Below are 16978 nucleotides of genomic sequence, written 5' to 3' on the forward strand. Positions count from 1 at the left end.
TGAGATTTTGCAATACTTTTAATGACTTTGCGTTTGTGAATAGCAGTGCGGTGTGAGCCTTTGGAGTGGTTACTGCTACATGAAGAAAATTCTATTAAATACTCAAGGAAACTATTTCACCTGGAGAATTTTGTATTACGACAGCAAAGCTGACACTGGAAGCAAAAAACAAAAGTGTCAACACCGTCAGCAGTAGCAGTAAAAGTACACCCTTACAATATCCATTCAGTTAGGAAATAAATTAGTACATAAATAAATATATTACTTTGCTTTGCATTATATACACATGCAACATAACCAGCTTAGACTGAGGTAATAGCTGTACGCACTTGCAGGACTGAAAGCCTGCTTTCTTATAAAAACATCATTTTCTGCTTTCAGGCTTTTCTCAAAAGAAAAAAAAAAAGAATATAAAGGAGGGCATGAAGCCTGCAGGCACATTGCACTTTTTGTTTTTATTGGCCCTTCCGTGTTTTTGCTCCTTCTTGTTGTTTTCCTCGCCGTGTCACTATGACACCTGGTCTCGCAGCCTGGACAGCCTCTGGGAGAGCTCATCCTGATGACGGCACGAAAGACGAGAGAGAAATCAGCAGATGGAGACAGCTAGGTCAAAGGAAACATTTATTACAGGAGCTTTGGTTTTCAATCATTCATAGTCCAGTTCGATATATTGATTTTGTGTGTTCTTAGGGCTGAAGAAAAGAACAGAGTTATTAAAACTGTAAATCTTTTATGTTCCGGCTCCTTTAAATATTTATACTTGTAGGTAGATTTAGTTTGCAGCCAGCATCATGTACACATTTTCAAAACAACAGACAGCAGGTCATCCTAGTGAGGGCTGCAGGTACTAAGATATTGTTAGCTATCTTCCTAGTCGTGCATGCCCGGAAACCAGTCAGTGACCACCTGGCGATCCAAAATCCTTGCAACTTCCAGAAACCTGCTAAATGATTGAAATTCAAATTTTCATTCGCTATCTTTTGCTATCTGGGAATACACATTTTTTCCTAGCACTTGTTCCCAGGGGGGCGCTAACCAATCTCTTGGTTTTCAAGCAATTTTCATCCAAATGTAATACAGTGAAACAGAGGGTGAGCCATTAAGTAAAATCCAACCAGCTCACTGCTGTAACTGTGTGAGGGATACAGGGTTAAGCCTGACAGACAGCAATATTCTTTAACCTCCAAGGACCTGGCGTCCACATATGTGGACATCACATTTTAGGTTATTTAGACCAAAATACTTAATTACTCTACAAGGGCCTGATATCCACTTACGAGGACATGTTACTGCTACTGTTCTATCAAAATTTTAAACAAATATCTTCACATGTGGCTCTTATTTTTCTTAAAAACAGGAAAAGGTAAGAAAAAAAAATGTGGTAATTCTTTGTTTTTACATTCATCGGGCCCCAATATGCCCAAATATCAAAGAGAAATTAAAAATGCATGCAATGGAAGAGTTCGGGTCTTAGGAGGTTAAAGATGAGTAACAAAGTAATCACACTAACAAAAAGGACAAAACAAACCGAAGAAAACCTCAATAAAAGACAAGTTTCCTTAAACAGGAAAGAAAATGATGATCCTTTTTGTGGCTTCACACGTTCCACAGATCCCACTGACTGACCCTTAATGGCATGTGAAGAACGTGTATCACTCAAATAAATTAAAGGAACACTTTGAAAACACATCAGATCTCACTGGGAAAGTAAATCACATCGATATCTACACTGATTGGACGAGGTAATGCGTTAGGAGTGAAGGGATGTCACATCGTTTGATGAAAAAGAAAATGATCAACCTGCAGAATCAATGTTCGATGTCACAGGCAGCATAACATTCTCCACAGCTTCTCATGACCCTTTCACGTCTGTCACATGTGCTCACGGTGAACCTGCTCTCATCTGTGAAAAGCACAGAGCACCAGTGGTGGACCTGCCAATCCTGGTGTTCTATGGAAAATGCAAATCGGGCTCCACATGCTGGGCGGTGAGCACAGAGCTCACTAGAGGACATCGGGCCCTCAGCACACCCTCATGAAGTCTGTTTCTGATGGTTTAGTCAGGCTAAAGCGTAATTTAAGGTCCCGTAAACGTGTCCTCCAGCGTACACACTACCATTCAGACAACGAGTGTATCACGGTTTTCACCCAACACAGACTTGCTCCTCTGCAGTTTTCCAAAATTCCAACTGCATGTCACTGAAAGCGGAAGTCATATGCGTTCGCTAAATGCTGACTGGTTGACAAGTGGGCTGGAATAGAGAAAGGAGCAACAGTGGAGTTTACTGGGAACTGGAGAACCGCAAAAAAAACCTTTAGTGACTTCAAAAATACAGCATGAAAAGCACAGACAGCGGGTCAGTGGACACTTTTCATTGATCTTTACACTCAGTTTCACACTTACACTGTTCTCCACAGCACAAGCAAGAGTAGCCCACACACTGGTCTGCAGGTAGATGGGCTATCCCCGGCTGCGCTGCCCTCACTGAACCATAAATTCGGCTTAACAATAACAGAGTGACCTGCATACTTATGGGTTTGAAGTAGGTACATTCACTTGCCCCGTGGGATCGGCACAGCGGATGGATCAGCATGCTTGATTTGGCACAGATTTTTTTTTTGTCCACCAGAGGGTCGTGCTGATGACTCGCTTCAATAAAACCCTGTCAGATATCACACATAAACGACTCACGGACTGGTAGCGGTCCGAGGCCCGGGGATTGGGGACCGCTGCTCTAAAGGATGGATGTTTAACAGCTGGTATATAGGGCTGGGCCATATCATACTGTTCACGGTAATACCGGTATAATGTTGGGCAACGATAAGAAATGAAATATCGCGATAGAATACGGGTAAAACGCGCATGCGCAGTGCCTTTGTTTTCATACACACAATGCAGAAAAAGCATGACGGCGACGGAGAATGAGAAGGGCGAAAGCGGATCGTTGAATGAAACGAATGAACCAGAATTGGTTTGTAAAAATGCTGCAACTTCAGTGGTGTGGAACTGCTTTAGCTTTCATCCATCAGATACACAACAAAGCACTATTTTTGGTAGAGCATGCTACCTGAAAATCTACAGTGCCCCTTATAATCCTGTGTGTCTTATGTATGAATTGTGGTTGTGTTTACTGACCTCTAAACGATTTTATTTGGTACACGTCGCTCAAAAATCTGTCAAACACACAATACGGTAATATTATGTTGAAGCACAGTACGTATCACTCTGCAAAGCTCCTGCCTACGAACCCGCACCACTTGATGGATTTTCGGAGCATTACGACTATCGTAGGCAGGAGCCTCGCAGAGTGATACGTACTGTGCTTCAACATAATATTATCGTATTGTGTGTGTATAACCTCTTTTTTTAAGTTTTGTGGATATTATACATGGTTATGCTGAGGATATGTCGGCCAATTTCCACTGGAAATGCCTTTTGGTTAAACTGTCAGCAAGGAATTTGCATTTGCGCAGTTAAATTTTTTATATAACTTTAATGCACATAAAAAACAGCTGCTTGTTTAAGTGAAAATACATTGATGGGTTTTTTTTGCACTAATAAAGTTGTGGAGTTGTAAAGTATTTTGTCTAGTGTCAATTATATCGTCAGTTATATCGTTATCTCAAATTTTCAAATGTATATTGTGATTAGAGATGGACCGATCCGATATTACGTATCGGTATCGGTCCGATACTGACCTAAATTACTGGATCGGATATCGGAGAAAAATAAAAAATGTAATCCGATCCATTAAATATCACGAAAGCACCTCACAAAACTTGCAACACGCCGTAACTCACCTCAGAACGTTAGCACGTCGGAGCAGTATGCATCACGTGATAGAGCGGCTGTGGCATGCGGGACCTGTCGGTGGTCTGGATAGCATGTGGAGCTTCGCTAGCAACCCGGCATTTCATCTCCGACAAAGTTATCCCCGAGAGAAGTAAAGCAAGTGTGTAAGTCCATCTCTGAATGTTTGTAAAGCATTCCTGCGTTAAGCTTAACGAGCGACTGCCTCTTCTTGCTGCTACTTCAATCATGAAACTGCTTAATGATCAGCTGATCGGCTTTTCTGTCGCGAGTCCGTCTCTCTTGTTTGTTTTTGGCCCACTTTGCACCAGAAAGAGGAAACCAGCGGCTGAACAACAGCAGCACGTTTAAGCTTGATCAGCTGTTGTTAGAATTTATTTATTATTACTTTCTACTCGAGGATCTTTTTCTACGTAGCTGACGCTGGTAACTGTGCAGGGGCGGATCTAGCAAAGTTTAGCCAGGGGGGCCGATAGGGCATTAACAGAGAAAAGGGGGCACAAAGACATACTTTTCTTTCTTATTCTCATTTAAAATGTCGAGCTTTTAATAAATAATTATCTGACACCCAAAGTTTTAATTTGATGCAAAATGAATAGAAGTCAATTACTGTATATAGTAACTGTTAAGTCTAATATACCCTAGTAAGCTATAGTACTTTTTCCTTTGGGAAGGTACCATCTGTGCAGTCTGCAATTTTGTTGAAGAAAGATGTTGAATCTATTTAATATTTCTTGAAAAATAATTGATTTCTGTGCATTTTTTTTCACACTGCATCAAATTAAGGTTGATTACGTCGATTAAGCATCATGAGGTGGAGCGTGAGGGGTGGTTCCCTATTTTTTATTTATTTATTTTTGTTGTTGCTGGGAGTTGGAACCCTATTAGTTGGGTTGCTTAATATTTATGCTAAGTACTCTTTAAAATACCAGAATAGGGAGGATGGAGTAGGTTTAAGTTTATTAGATTGATCAGTATTGCTGAACTATGAAATATTTTTTTTTGCATACAGGTATAACAGAATAGCTTTAGTGTAGTTGTTGTTTTAAACTTGAGTATGAACTTATACAAAATGCAGCAAGATATTTAAAAAACAGTTTTGTTGATTAAAAAACACTATATCGGATTCATATCGGTATCGGCAGATATCCAAATTTATGATATCGGTATCGGTATCGGACATAAAAAAGTGGTATCGTGCCATCTCTAATTGTGATAAATATTTTTGCTCATATCGCCCTGCTCTACTGGGATATCTTACCTGCTCTGCTGATGCCACAGATGAAGCCAGTGAAGAGGTCTGGCCTGCAGGAAGCTCCAGATTAAGATCCAAACTGAAAAATAAAAATCTAATTAATTAATATTAATGAGCCTTTTGTGTTTCAAAGCAGCCTTGTAAACAGTGAAAGAGGTGCATCCTCGATCTTAATGAAAGTCATTTGAATAAAGCTTTTAGTACAGTTCATTTTATACACTGCAGTTGCCAATTTCTTTCCTAATGCTTTTAGACAGCGTAGAGATCTTACCCGGCTTCATCAGCCATCTCGTGCAACAGCATATCCACTTCATTCTAGGGACCCAACAAGCAAATAGTAATTTAAAAAAAAAAGGCCTTTAGAAATGAAACAACTGAATAAGTATGCAGTGATCCTGCATGCATAAGCAGCAACAAGGGCTCAGGAATGTTTCCTTCTTGGGAGATAACAGGAAGTGTTACCTGAGGCGTCGTTAGAGTGGTGGTGCTGCTCATGGTATCCTCCATCTGAGCTGTCTGCACGTCAAGAGTTTCAAACTGCTTTTCAAACTTGTCCATCAGTGCAGAGATCTGTGCAGAAACACAGTGAGCCCAAAAAACGAATTAACGAATAGAAATTTCCTGAATAGTTTTTGTGCCATATGCTGCAAACAGCCTCTAACCTTCTCCAGGTTCATGCTTTTCAGTGTAGCATCCATAGACTTCACCACTCCAGACATGGATTTTGACACCTGGGAAAACAAAACATGAAATAAACCACTGAAGCTTGGGTGCTGTTTTCCAACGTGTCCACTAGGTGTCACTTTAACCCTTTTAACTAGACACTCTATCATGACTCTCTCACACTAGAAGCACCTCTAATAGTTCTAGGATGATGCTGATTAAAGATTAATCTAGTCAAAAACAAACCTACCATTAGGTAAACAAGCTGCGGTAAATGGGTTTATAATAAATGCGATGGCATTAGCTTTAATGAGAGGCAGCGGTATTATAGCAACACACAAGGGTGCTCAGAGGTGTTGCTCGGCTGTAACATCTCACGCACTCCTTCCATTTCTGCAGACATTATTACGCTTTACTCTGTGAAAAGGTGCCTTTCCTGTAGTGATGCTGAATTAAAGCAATTTAAAAGAGGCCGTCACTCTCACAAGAGCGAGGAGCTAATAGCACAAGGTCTAAAGCGCCTCTAATGACATTATGTTATTGGTGTCTTTTTGTTTGCATGTCTGCGAGCCCTTTTGCCTGACTCTGAAGTGGCTGCGCTTTTCACCTCTTCTGAAATAAGATGTCATTTTCAGAACATGCACAGTGAAAAAAATACATGCATAACATTTGATGTGGTGAACGAGCACACTCCTTGTAAATGTAGGACAAGAGGTTTTGATGTCATAGCACATGCAAGGCTACGATGAAATCTGGTTTACATATATAACCTTTTAAAAATGAAAAAAAAAAAAACCCCACTATATTTACACATCTGAATGTGTGACAAATATCTGGAATAGTTGCAGTACACAACTATAATTACTTATATCATTCTTTAGAATCACTGCAATCCAAGAGAAGCAAAACTGATTTTGACTTTGAATGGAACGTAAAAAGCAAAGTACAACCAACTCAAGCCAGGGAACATTCTCTGTATGCCATTAAAAGAGTTTTTCGGTGGTCATCGTTTACATTACAGTGGAAAAGCAAGAGAAGTGGCCTGCAAACCCATGACCCACAGTCCTGACCTGGTTCATAGTGACAGCTGTCTGGACCCTAGAGGCTACAGCGTCCACCCGGGCACTCATCCTCAAGAAGTTGATGGACTGGTGCTTCTGCCGGATGGCGTTCTCTGCATGGATCCTGGCTGCCTCCATATTACCCTTCTGGATAGCCTGAGAAACACAGCATACACACACAGTGTAACACGCGGTGCAGTTATACTGTGGGCCAGCTTTTCAAGACTCTAATAAGTGTAATAAACCAACCTGCTTCACTTTAGTTTTTTCTGACTTTTCCTCTTTATCACATTTCCTGGAGTTACGCTGTAGCTCCTTGGCAGCAAACTTCAGGTTGAACAAGTGTTCTTGAGCAGCTGGTCAAGGGGTTGTTTCATGTTAGCAGAGCACTGGTAATAAATCCAAATTACAATTTAATGCTATGAGGACGAGTCTGAATACATCTAGCTTATTTAACCCAAGTCAGTGGTTCTCATGATGCTAGCGAAAATTTAGCCAAATATAAAAAGAAAAACGTGAAAACAAGGTCAGGTTTTTGCTCATAACGACACAACAGAGCAGAACTTCCATGTATGAAAGAGTTAGCTTAAGCCCAGCTTATGACTAGCTACGGTTTTGCTAGGCAAATGTACGTAAGAGTACAAATGAAAGGATACTTTCCATATTCGACATGATAAAAGTCTTTTTCTGAGACAACTACTGAGTTTCGTAATGTACAAAGTAGCATCCAGACACTCGCTTTTTTTCAACCGGAGATGCTTGTTTTGATTTTTGAGGGTTGTACCATACGGCAGTGTAGCGAGGCAAGATGCATCGGTTGCAGATACTTCCGCTTTTGTTTTAATTCGGTTAAAAAAGAGTGGTAGATTTTTTTATTTGTCTTTCTGTCCCCCAAAATGCTCTTATAATCGTGAAATATTAATCCGTTGGTTAGGCAGTTACAAAAATAAATTCCTTCGCTCGCAAAAAATGCTACTAAGTGTGAAAGATTAGGAATTCTCTTATCACGCATGCGCCAAAGAGCGTCTATTAGACACGACGACTATTCCCGAATGTTCCTTCTTGTTTTTGGTGGTATTTATGACCTTTTTTCTCAACATTTGCATCTATATTTTATTAATAGCCCACTATTCGGCCCATATTTACACGTACAAAATAAGCTTTGTCACTAATTAATAAATTATCTGCATTAACAATGTCGATCTATGACTAAAACCTTTATATCGGGGCAGAAGAGAGATGTGTGAACCATCTTAGTTAATCTTTATCTTTGAATACAATCGCTGATACTTCTGGCCACCTTTCACCGTCGTCACACTTGATCACGATTCTGCGTGACGTGCTCGCGCCTTCTACGTCACGACCGTTGGAAAAGTGGACTGGGTGCGCGTGTCCAAAGCAAAGCAGACAAGTTCCATCCAGGCTAAAAATAGTTTACCCGGTATCGGTAGGTTGTGGTACACGTCTAGTGACGTCATTTGTGTGTGTGTGTGTGTGTGTGTGTGTGTGTGTGTGTGTGTGTGTGTGTGTGTGTGTGTGTGTGTGTGTGTGTGAGAGAGAGAGAGAGAGAGCGAGAGAGAGAAGGAGTAAATTTACCTTTTCCACAGAGCCAGCCGTGTTTGACTTAACGCTTTCACGCATATCCTTCCACTTTATTGCGGATGCATTAACACGTAACTAGGTAACATCTGGAACTGCTTGTTTATAGAGTTCCGCGGAAAGAATGGCTGTGTGAGCTAACACGGCAAGGCAACACGCGCGGGGATTTGTGCAAGTAGGTTTTTAAGGGATGGAGCACGAATTTGCAGTATGAAGGGGGGAGAAGGATTATTGGCTGTAATTGTCCAGATAGAGAAAGTGTTCCAGTGTGTGCGTGCATCGGCCAGCCAAAGAAGGCTCGGGTTTGGGGAGGGGGGGGGGTTAAGGCTGGGTTAGGGGGAGGGAGCTGCATGGATGACTCATACTGTATCTGCTGACACTTTGTGTGGACACAGCATTAGATATAATGATGTTTTCGTGATGAGAAGCGGTTGAGAAAATGTCCCCCCAAAACCATATGTCCCGACATTTATGGCCTCAACCTCAGCCACGGTGTAATACTGAGGTGATGTGGTAGCAGTTGAGTTCAGCGCTGACACGTCAAACACACAGAAAGGCCACATAATAAAGTGAGGATTTGTTGGTACACGCACAGGTTGCACGGCTGTGATTAGTTCGTCCTGTAAACTTTTATTCTTCTTAATGAAGGCCTGGCACGAACACTCGAATTATCCCTGACACTTGTTAACGCCCTCTTTACCACCACAACTCCACCATTGTTGTGAGAAGACTGCTGCACGCGCACTCATCCGCGCGCGCGTGCACGCGCACTCCCCAGTCATAACTGAATGACGGCAGGTCGCTATGGAAACTGCGTTACGCTCCAGGCTGCCGAAGGAGAAACAAGAGCGCGAGGACTCGTTTCATTCTTCATTTCAGCACCACGCGCCTCCCGGACAGCGCCCGAATGAACTCGCGCGCAGATTCTGGCAACGCATGCCTTATAAGGGACCCAGCCGCGTCAGCATCGAGTCTAAACGGAGCGGGCAGGGACTTCAAAAGAAAAAACAAAGCCAGTAGAAAACACGAACTCTCCGGACCTGTAGCTCGGTGGATACCCGCTGTTTCATCCCGCTGACAAGTCAGGAGCCGCTCGCTCCCTCAGATGCCTCAGCAACAGGTAAGAACACTCAGCTCTGTGAAGTTTTTTTTTTTCTTTTAATCCCGTTTTTAAGTTTTTAATTCTCACTTGTGCTGCCCTTTACCCTGGCAGGCACTTCATTGCGCTTAATTGCCTCCACTTGCCACAGGACTGTGAAACTGTACAAGTGGTGAACTATAACACCCAACAGGTGTTAACTTTTATGGGAAAAATTAATAGCTGTATTTTTATTTCTTATTTATTTCTTTATTTTAGCAATGTACTGGTGAACTCAAGCACTGCATTTAAAAATACAGGCTTTCTTCTCAGTAAATATTGTGTTATAAGCTCAGTAAGTAGCCTACTGAGTTGTCTTCCACTTCAGTATTCATATGTTTATAATATTTCAAGGGGATAAAAGTAAAAATCAAGGACTTGCATGCAAATAACATATATGCATGTATGTATGTGTGTGTGTGTGTGTCTGTCTGTCTGTCTATATATAGGTATATATAAAGGACATATATTTAGAGTATTCTAACCACAGGACTAACTCTCCCTCCTGTGTGCTACTTGACAGATTTTATACACAAGACATTCACCTGAGTTTACAGAGCCTTATTGTTTGTTTGTACATGTAGCCCAGTGTGTATGAGCTTCTCAGATTTGTTGGGTTTTCAGTGGCTATAGATTATGTGTGAGCTGAGCCGATACGCCTGGATGAGTCACTCAGGCTGCAAGTTTGCAGGAGAGTGAGAAAGGGGGAGGGGGGTTGTGGGGGAAATACAAGGGGCCAGTTGGAAAAACGCTCCTGCAGTGCCTCGTCAACATATTGTGTCGCTGTGCGTGTGATAAGTGTAAACATCTGGAGGTGTTTGTATCAGCTCTGGATGTATGATCATTTTGCGATGTGAAGTTTGCCTGGTTAAAGTGGGACACGTGAGCCGATGTCTCATCCACAAAAGCTATTTAGGAGCTCTGTGCTCTAAGACTCAACTTCTTTTCATCCTGGTAAGCAGTTCTTCAAAAAACAGCAACTTCTGTACTTCTGTAGCTTTATGTACGATCTGCACTTATGCTGATTTAGTGTTTGTTGAAATGCATGTAAAGCTTTCTAAGACGCCCCCATTATAGATTTTGTTTGTGGTTGTTACAGACTATAACCCTCTGGTGTCTGACTAAATGATACCAGAAAGCATCCGATTACTGCTCATTATTATCCCACTGTTTAGCCTGCTAGTATTGACAAATCATAGCAATCAGCTGCATTCAGCTGTAGCACTGAGTGACAACTATTGATTAAAGCAAACAATAGATCATAATGGGCTGCTATGAACCACAGTTGCAAACACGAACACGAGCACTCACTCGCCGAAACACTTTGACAGGCGCTCACAATCGCAGACTCAGTCACTTAACAGAGACTCTTCAGACTGACTTGGTTAGGCAAATAAAGATATTGTGCAGCTTATTGAAAATATTTTGACTCTTTAGAGATTTATTAATGGAGTCTGGATGCAGAGGCTGAGTGTGTAAGTGCCAGGAGGACTCCACATGTTAAATGCCAAACAGCATAATTAGCTCTTATTTAATTTCTCTTTGTTTCAATTTGGGTTGGAATTTTTTTTTATACATTTAACATGCAGTCCCACAAATGGATGGAGTTATTGATTGTAATATGCACGCATCATGTGCTGCACACACGGCCACAAAAACAGATGTGTGTCTTTAATTAGTGACGTTGGTGTGATTAATGCAGTCTGCTGGTGATGACTCATTCAACTTAACCCTTTCTTGTCCGGTGAAAATAATAAACAAAGGTTGCATTTTATTATCTTTTATTATTATCTTATACAAAGGCTAAGTAAATGTTATATTTTGAGTTAAAGGAATTACATTAAATCCTGAGCCAGCAATTAATAGATGGAGTGTAAATAAAGTGACTAATTAACACGTTGTAAGTCATGAGTAGTAAATACTGTAAAGCATTTCAGACTCTTTTTGTAACTCGACCACTTCCCCATAATTTGCTGTGACCTGGGTGAACAGTTGAAGAGTATTTATGCAAAGCACATCTGCGTGGTTTGCTCCATGTGTCAGCTTGTCAACACAGCAGTTACATTAGCATTGTGGAAAAGCTGTCAGCCAAGCTGTGACTTGCAGACAGCAGACTGGCAGAGAGTGTGCATATGAGTGATACTGAGTGTGTGTGTGTGTGTGTGTGAGAGAGAGAGAGAGAGAGAGAGAGAAACACACAGCATATTTCATTGAGGAGCTGTAATAAACTCTCATTGTCATCCCTCCCTTCAGGGCAGCAGCATGTCTGAAAAGAAATCCAGTCAGCGATTTCACAGCCTGAACGCTGAGCAGGTGGAGGTTCTCCATCAGGTTCTTTCAGAGGTGGTTCCAATCCACGGCCGTGGGAATTTTCCCACGCTGGAGCTGCGTCCTCGTGACATCATCATTGCCGTGCGGGCCAGGCTGCAGAAGCAGGGAATCACAGTTAGAGATGTTCGTCTGAACGGCTCCACGGCCAGCCACGTCCTTGTCCGAGACAACGGAACAAGCTACAAGGACTTGGACATCATCTTTGGAGTGGAGTTGCCCACTCAAGAGGAGTTCCAGGTGAGATTACTGTAGCGTTTAGACACCAGTTACCTGCGCTGACAGCACTGAATAAGCCATGTAGGGGTTGCAAATGATTTTTACTGGGGTTCTGTTAAACATGATATTGTAATCCTAACCATAATTAATTTGTAGCTGAATCGATCATGCTTGTTTTAACTAGATTATACCAAAACCTAAACCACAGCAATGATTTTTATTTCAGTAGATCGTTGTGATTAGTTGTAGCTGTCATGCTGTTAACTTTTTGCCCTCCCAGGTGATCAAAGAGTCAGTGCTGGGCTGCTTGCTGGACTTTCTGCCTGCTGCAGTCAACAGGGAACGGATCAGCAACGCCACAATGAAAGAGGCCTATGTCCAGAAAATGGTAAAAGTCTTCAACGAACATGACCGCTGGAGCCTCATCTCCCTCTCAAACAACAGTGGCAAAAACCTGGAGCTCAAATTTGTGAGTGCGCTCAGGCGCCAATTTGAGTTCAGCGTAGACTCCTTCCAGATCATTCTGGATCGTCTTCTAGAGTCTTACATGCAGAAGGACTCGCAGCGCAAAATGAATAAGGTTGAAGTTAAGGACCAGCCCGCAGAGAATCAGAATAAATACTCTCCTTCCCTGCTGAATCAAACAGCTGCGCCAGAAACAGAAAAGCCCACAGACAGAGACATTTTCGGTGAAGAAGGTGCTCAAAACAGCCAGATAAAACAGAGAGATGAGGTGCAGGAAAACAATTCTCAGACCGAATTCTCGCAACAAACTGTACATTCAAACCAGACAAAACACACAGCACTGGAGAAAGACAGCAAAGAGAAAATACCTGAAGGGTTGAAGGAAGTGTCAGAGCACAGAGAAAACTTAAACCAGACAGGCCAGACATCTTTGTCAGAAAAGAAACAAGCCCCTGAGGAAGCTGAACCACCAGCTCAGATTGAACATGAGCCAGAGCTCTTGGAAAAGACTGAAGGCTCAACAAAGGTAGAACAGTTAAAGCAAGCGAAGCCCTGTGACGACTTACCACCAGCACATTCAAACCACGGAGAACTCTCTGTCCAGAAAGAACTTGCTAACCACACAAAACCCCCTGATGAACAGAAAGAACTAGCAGAGCAGATGGGACAGTCTGAGATGCCAAAAACCTCAAACGAAACCCAGGGAGAGTGTCTGAACCTTAGAGAAAGCCCTCGCAGTACAGAGCAATCTGATAAAACAAACGTATCTAAGTCTTTCGGAGAGTATGAAAGCAGCAGTGAGGAAGATAAAACACAACATGTGCCAGCTCTACACACTAGTACATCCTCACACAAGTTAGCAGATGAACAAAATGCAGAAACAGAGGAAGAAATAGAAGAAGAGAGGAAAACTGACACAGAAATATGTGAAATCACAGAGAACACACAGGGTATTGATTGTTCCTGCTCCTCCTCTTCCGCTCTCACACTTTGCAGCACACAGCTTCCTGACGCACAGGATTTGCTGGAGATTGACAACACACAACAAACAGAAAACTCAGAAAAAACACCTAACACACTTGATGCCGCTAACCCTCCAGATACTCAGGATATTTTACTTCCACCACCTAGCCTTTCTTCTGACAAAAAGACCTCCTCTGCTCCCCCTTGTAAGGCCTCAGAGAGACTATCTCACATGGTGGTGCTCAAACACTCATCCCCCAAACCCCCTCGGAGGATGTGCAGAAAGGTCACCCCCAGTCCTAACCCCAGCTCACTCCCCGAAAACGAGTTACTCGTTTCTGTGCCCTGCCTGGAGTCAAACCCTCACGCGAGCCCCGAGATAGCCTTTAACACAGAGCCAACTGCTTCCAGTTCAAACTCTACAGCTACCCCAACAAGCACCATTCCTTTTAAGACTAATTCTGAACCTAGTCCTTCCAGTAACCTAGCTTCAGATCTTAACTTTAGCCCAGCTCCGGATCCAGCCCTTGATATAATCTCCACCTCTACTCTGAATTCCATGTCTGCTTTACCTCAAGACCCACCGGTTTCTCAGTTAGCCACAGAAGACCCAGGTGAAACGGCTACTCAGAGCCCTACTGAAACACCAACTACACATGTGGATTTCAGTGAGCCCAGTCAGTCCTCCCCTACAGAAACTGCCAAACAAGTAGAGCCCCTTGACTCAGCAGACATGTTAGTTTCACAGTCAGATCCTTCTAGTTCCAGAACAGAACAAGAGACCAAAAAGATGGCTGTGAATCAACCAAGTGACAGCCCGCAAGGGTCCGCCTTCAGTCCAGCTTCTCCTGTCCACTGTGTTACACCTCCTGTGTCCTGTCTCACCCCTCCAGTAGTTAGTCTGTCCCCTCCTTGCCTAACTCCCCCGCCCCCCATCCTCAGCCCTCCCCCATGCCTGACCCCTCCATCTCACTGCCTCTCGTCTCCGATGCTAAGCACTGTCAGCCCTGCTACTAGCTTTAGCTCTCCAACCCTAAGCTTCAGCCCTACCTCATCCTGCCTCAGCTCGCCTCCTTACCTCACCCCTCCAATGCTCAGCTTGAGCCCTACACCGCTCTGTCTCACACCCCCTTCCCCCTGCCTGAGCCCTCCCCTCCTCTGCCTCACTCCACCGGTGGAGTCGGAGGACCTTGTACCTCAGGTATCTTCAGACATGGAGCCTTTGATACTAAACACGGACAGTGATGAACAGATTAAAGAGTCTTCCCCTCAGCCGGGAGTTCCTCTCTTACAGTTGGAGGTTAAAAAAGAACATGAATATATCTCATCTTTGCCTCAGGTTACTGAGCCTGTCTCTTTTCCAATCACTATCCCAAGTTCCACCTCACATGTTCTGCCTCACTCTCAGTCTGAATGCCCCGGGGAATCTGCCTCTCCAGAAGCCACTGAGGCAGCCAACTCTGTGCCTGAGAACAAAGAGGCCCCTGAGGTAACCACAGACACTTCTGAACAGTGTGACTCTCCTCAGGCATCTGACTCAGTCCCTGCTGTCGAGGTCCTGGCAGAGAGCATGTATGGTGACTTTGAGGCAGCCATGGACCACCTGCGCTACCGCCTGATTGCTACCAGGAACCCCGAAGAGATTCGAGGTGGTGGCTTGTTGAAATACAGCAACCTGTTGGTGCGAGACTACCGACCAGCCAGCGAGACTCAGATAAAGACACTGGAGCGCTACATGTGCTCACGCTTTTTTATTGATTTCCCTGACGTGCAGGAACAACAGCGAAAGATCCTGTCCTACTTGAAGAACCATTTTATCGGCGAGGAGAGAAGCAAGTACCAGTACTTGATGACGTTGCGTCGTGTGGTAGATGACAGCACAGTGTGTCTGATGGGACACGAAAGGCGTCAAACACTGAATATGATCACAGTGCTGGCACTGAAGGTTCTGGGAGAGCAGAACATAATACCCAACACAGACCATGTGACGTGCTTCTACCAGCCTGCCCCGTACCTTGCTGAGCACACTGCCCCCTATCTAGCAGAACCCAGCTACTGCAGCTACTACATACCCCAAGGGGGATCAGCTCTGCTGTACCAACCTTACCCTTTACACCTGCACCCGCAAACTGGACTTGTGTAAAACATGCATGGATACACATGTCATTACACAAAATACACAATTGAGCTAGGGGATGGTGCATGCTCCAAAGAAAAAGCTTGAGAATGGAAATATAATCCAGGGATAAACTGTTTGGTCTATAATAGACCTATGGGGGTGGGATTGAGTGGGTTTTTACACTAAACTCCCCAAGTACTCTGTAAGGTTCTAACATGATTATATGTAATTATTTGGGCTTTGTGGAAAATACTAATTCTTCCGATATTGTTAAAAATTCCAGAAAATGCTGTATGCACTACATGAGTCATAGGCCTTTGGTCTCCCTGGGAAACCAAATGTGCTGTGGACATTCTCTCTCTCTCTCACACACACACACACACACACACACACACACACACACACACACACACACACACACACACACACACACTTCCAGGGTCTTAAATTCTTGTAAACTCTTTCCATGTTCTTACTGTGTTGTTCTTAATGGGTTTGTTCAGAATGTGGACCTTGCCTGTGGTTGATATTGTGCATGGATAAATTAGGACTGTTCACTGCCAAATACTGTGTGACTACTATGCTTCTTAAACAGTTTAATGTAACTTTGTTATTCCTTTACCGAAAGAGGTGTATTCCAAAAAAAGGAGAGAGGGATAAGTCTACTAGTGTGTACAGTATTTTTATCAAATCACTCTCATACATATAGACACACATACATGCATACATACATAAAGAGATACAAGGTAACGCATATTACTGTATACACACAAAGTTAGACAATGCATGAGTAGCTTAAAAGGTCACATCCTACAATCAAAACAAGGCTTTTAATTTATTAAAAATTGATCTATTTTTGCAAGACTTTCCAAGATTATACTCAGTGGTAAAAAGACTGATTAGTTCTTACAAAAAAGTCTAACAACATTGCCTTTGGAATAGACTGTACAGCGTATTGATTACAGTATATCGTGTGAAAATACACTGCGTTGTTTTCAGGTAAACTGTGTTAAGATGTGCTGCTTGATTCCTTTCTGTTGTGGAGTCTTTTCTGTAATCATGTGAAGTATTGTATCATCTAGTGTTAATTTAATTAATACTGCGGTTTACTCTATGGAGGCGGTCAGGTTAAAACCATCTTTGGGTCATCTCTAAACCTGGCAGATGCAGCTCTGTCTAAACCGATTTGCTTTAAAACTCATGCGACTCCTCTCAGCGTACATCGGCTTCGGCCGATTCGCAGCAGAACCCACGTGAATCGAGTTCGGATCCACCTCAAACCTGTTTGAATCTCAGTTTGAAACCGTGCAACAGCAACTATGACCAAAGATGGTTCGGTAGGGAAATCAAGTGCCTA

The 16978-nt window shown here is 42.9% G+C and overlaps 2 protein-coding genes across 4 annotated transcripts; one reads left to right on the forward strand and one right to left on the reverse strand.

Moving 5' to 3' along the window:
* LOC113033874 (charged multivesicular body protein 1b-1-like) lies at window positions 1-8664 on the reverse strand. 3 transcript variants are annotated; one of them, XM_026188046.1, is made up of 8 exons: window positions 8387-8664; window positions 7040-7146; window positions 6800-6946; window positions 5729-5797; window positions 5529-5636; window positions 5338-5381; window positions 5073-5145; window positions 1-603 (listed from the first exon to the last, which is right to left on the reverse strand). In XM_026188046.1, exons 3-8 carry the CDS (start codon window positions 6926-6928, stop codon window positions 277-279), a joined length of 750 nt encoding a protein of 249 aa, XP_026043831.1. In that variant the 5' UTR covers window positions 6929-6946; window positions 7040-7146; window positions 8387-8664; the 3' UTR covers window positions 1-276. The 3 variants fall into 3 exon arrangements, with proteins under 3 accessions (XP_026043831.1, XP_026043823.1, XP_026043841.1); XM_026188038.1 differs by lacking the exon at window positions 8387-8664 and adding an exon at window positions 7447-7848 and having other exon boundaries at window positions 7040-7137; XM_026188056.1 differs by lacking the exon at window positions 8387-8664 and adding an exon at window positions 7447-7846 and having other exon boundaries at window positions 438-556; window positions 7040-7137.
* Window positions 8665-8731: 67 nt separating this feature from the next.
* On the forward strand, window positions 8732-16021 carry tent5d (terminal nucleotidyltransferase 5D). The gene is made up of 4 exons (XM_026188025.1): window positions 8732-8958; window positions 9038-9509; window positions 11781-12095; window positions 12355-16021. The coding sequence occupies exons 2-4, from the start codon at window positions 9495-9497 to the stop codon at window positions 15643-15645; spliced, it is 3621 nt and encodes a 1206-aa protein (XP_026043810.1). The 5' UTR covers window positions 8732-8958; window positions 9038-9494; the 3' UTR covers window positions 15646-16021.
* Window positions 16022-16978: the final 957 nt, after the last annotated feature.

The sequence above is a fragment of the Astatotilapia calliptera genome, chromosome 2 (assembly GCF_900246225.1).
Source record: "Astatotilapia calliptera chromosome 2, fAstCal1.2, whole genome shotgun sequence".
In the NCBI taxonomy this organism is placed as follows: domain Eukaryota; kingdom Metazoa; phylum Chordata; class Actinopteri; order Cichliformes; family Cichlidae; genus Astatotilapia; species Astatotilapia calliptera.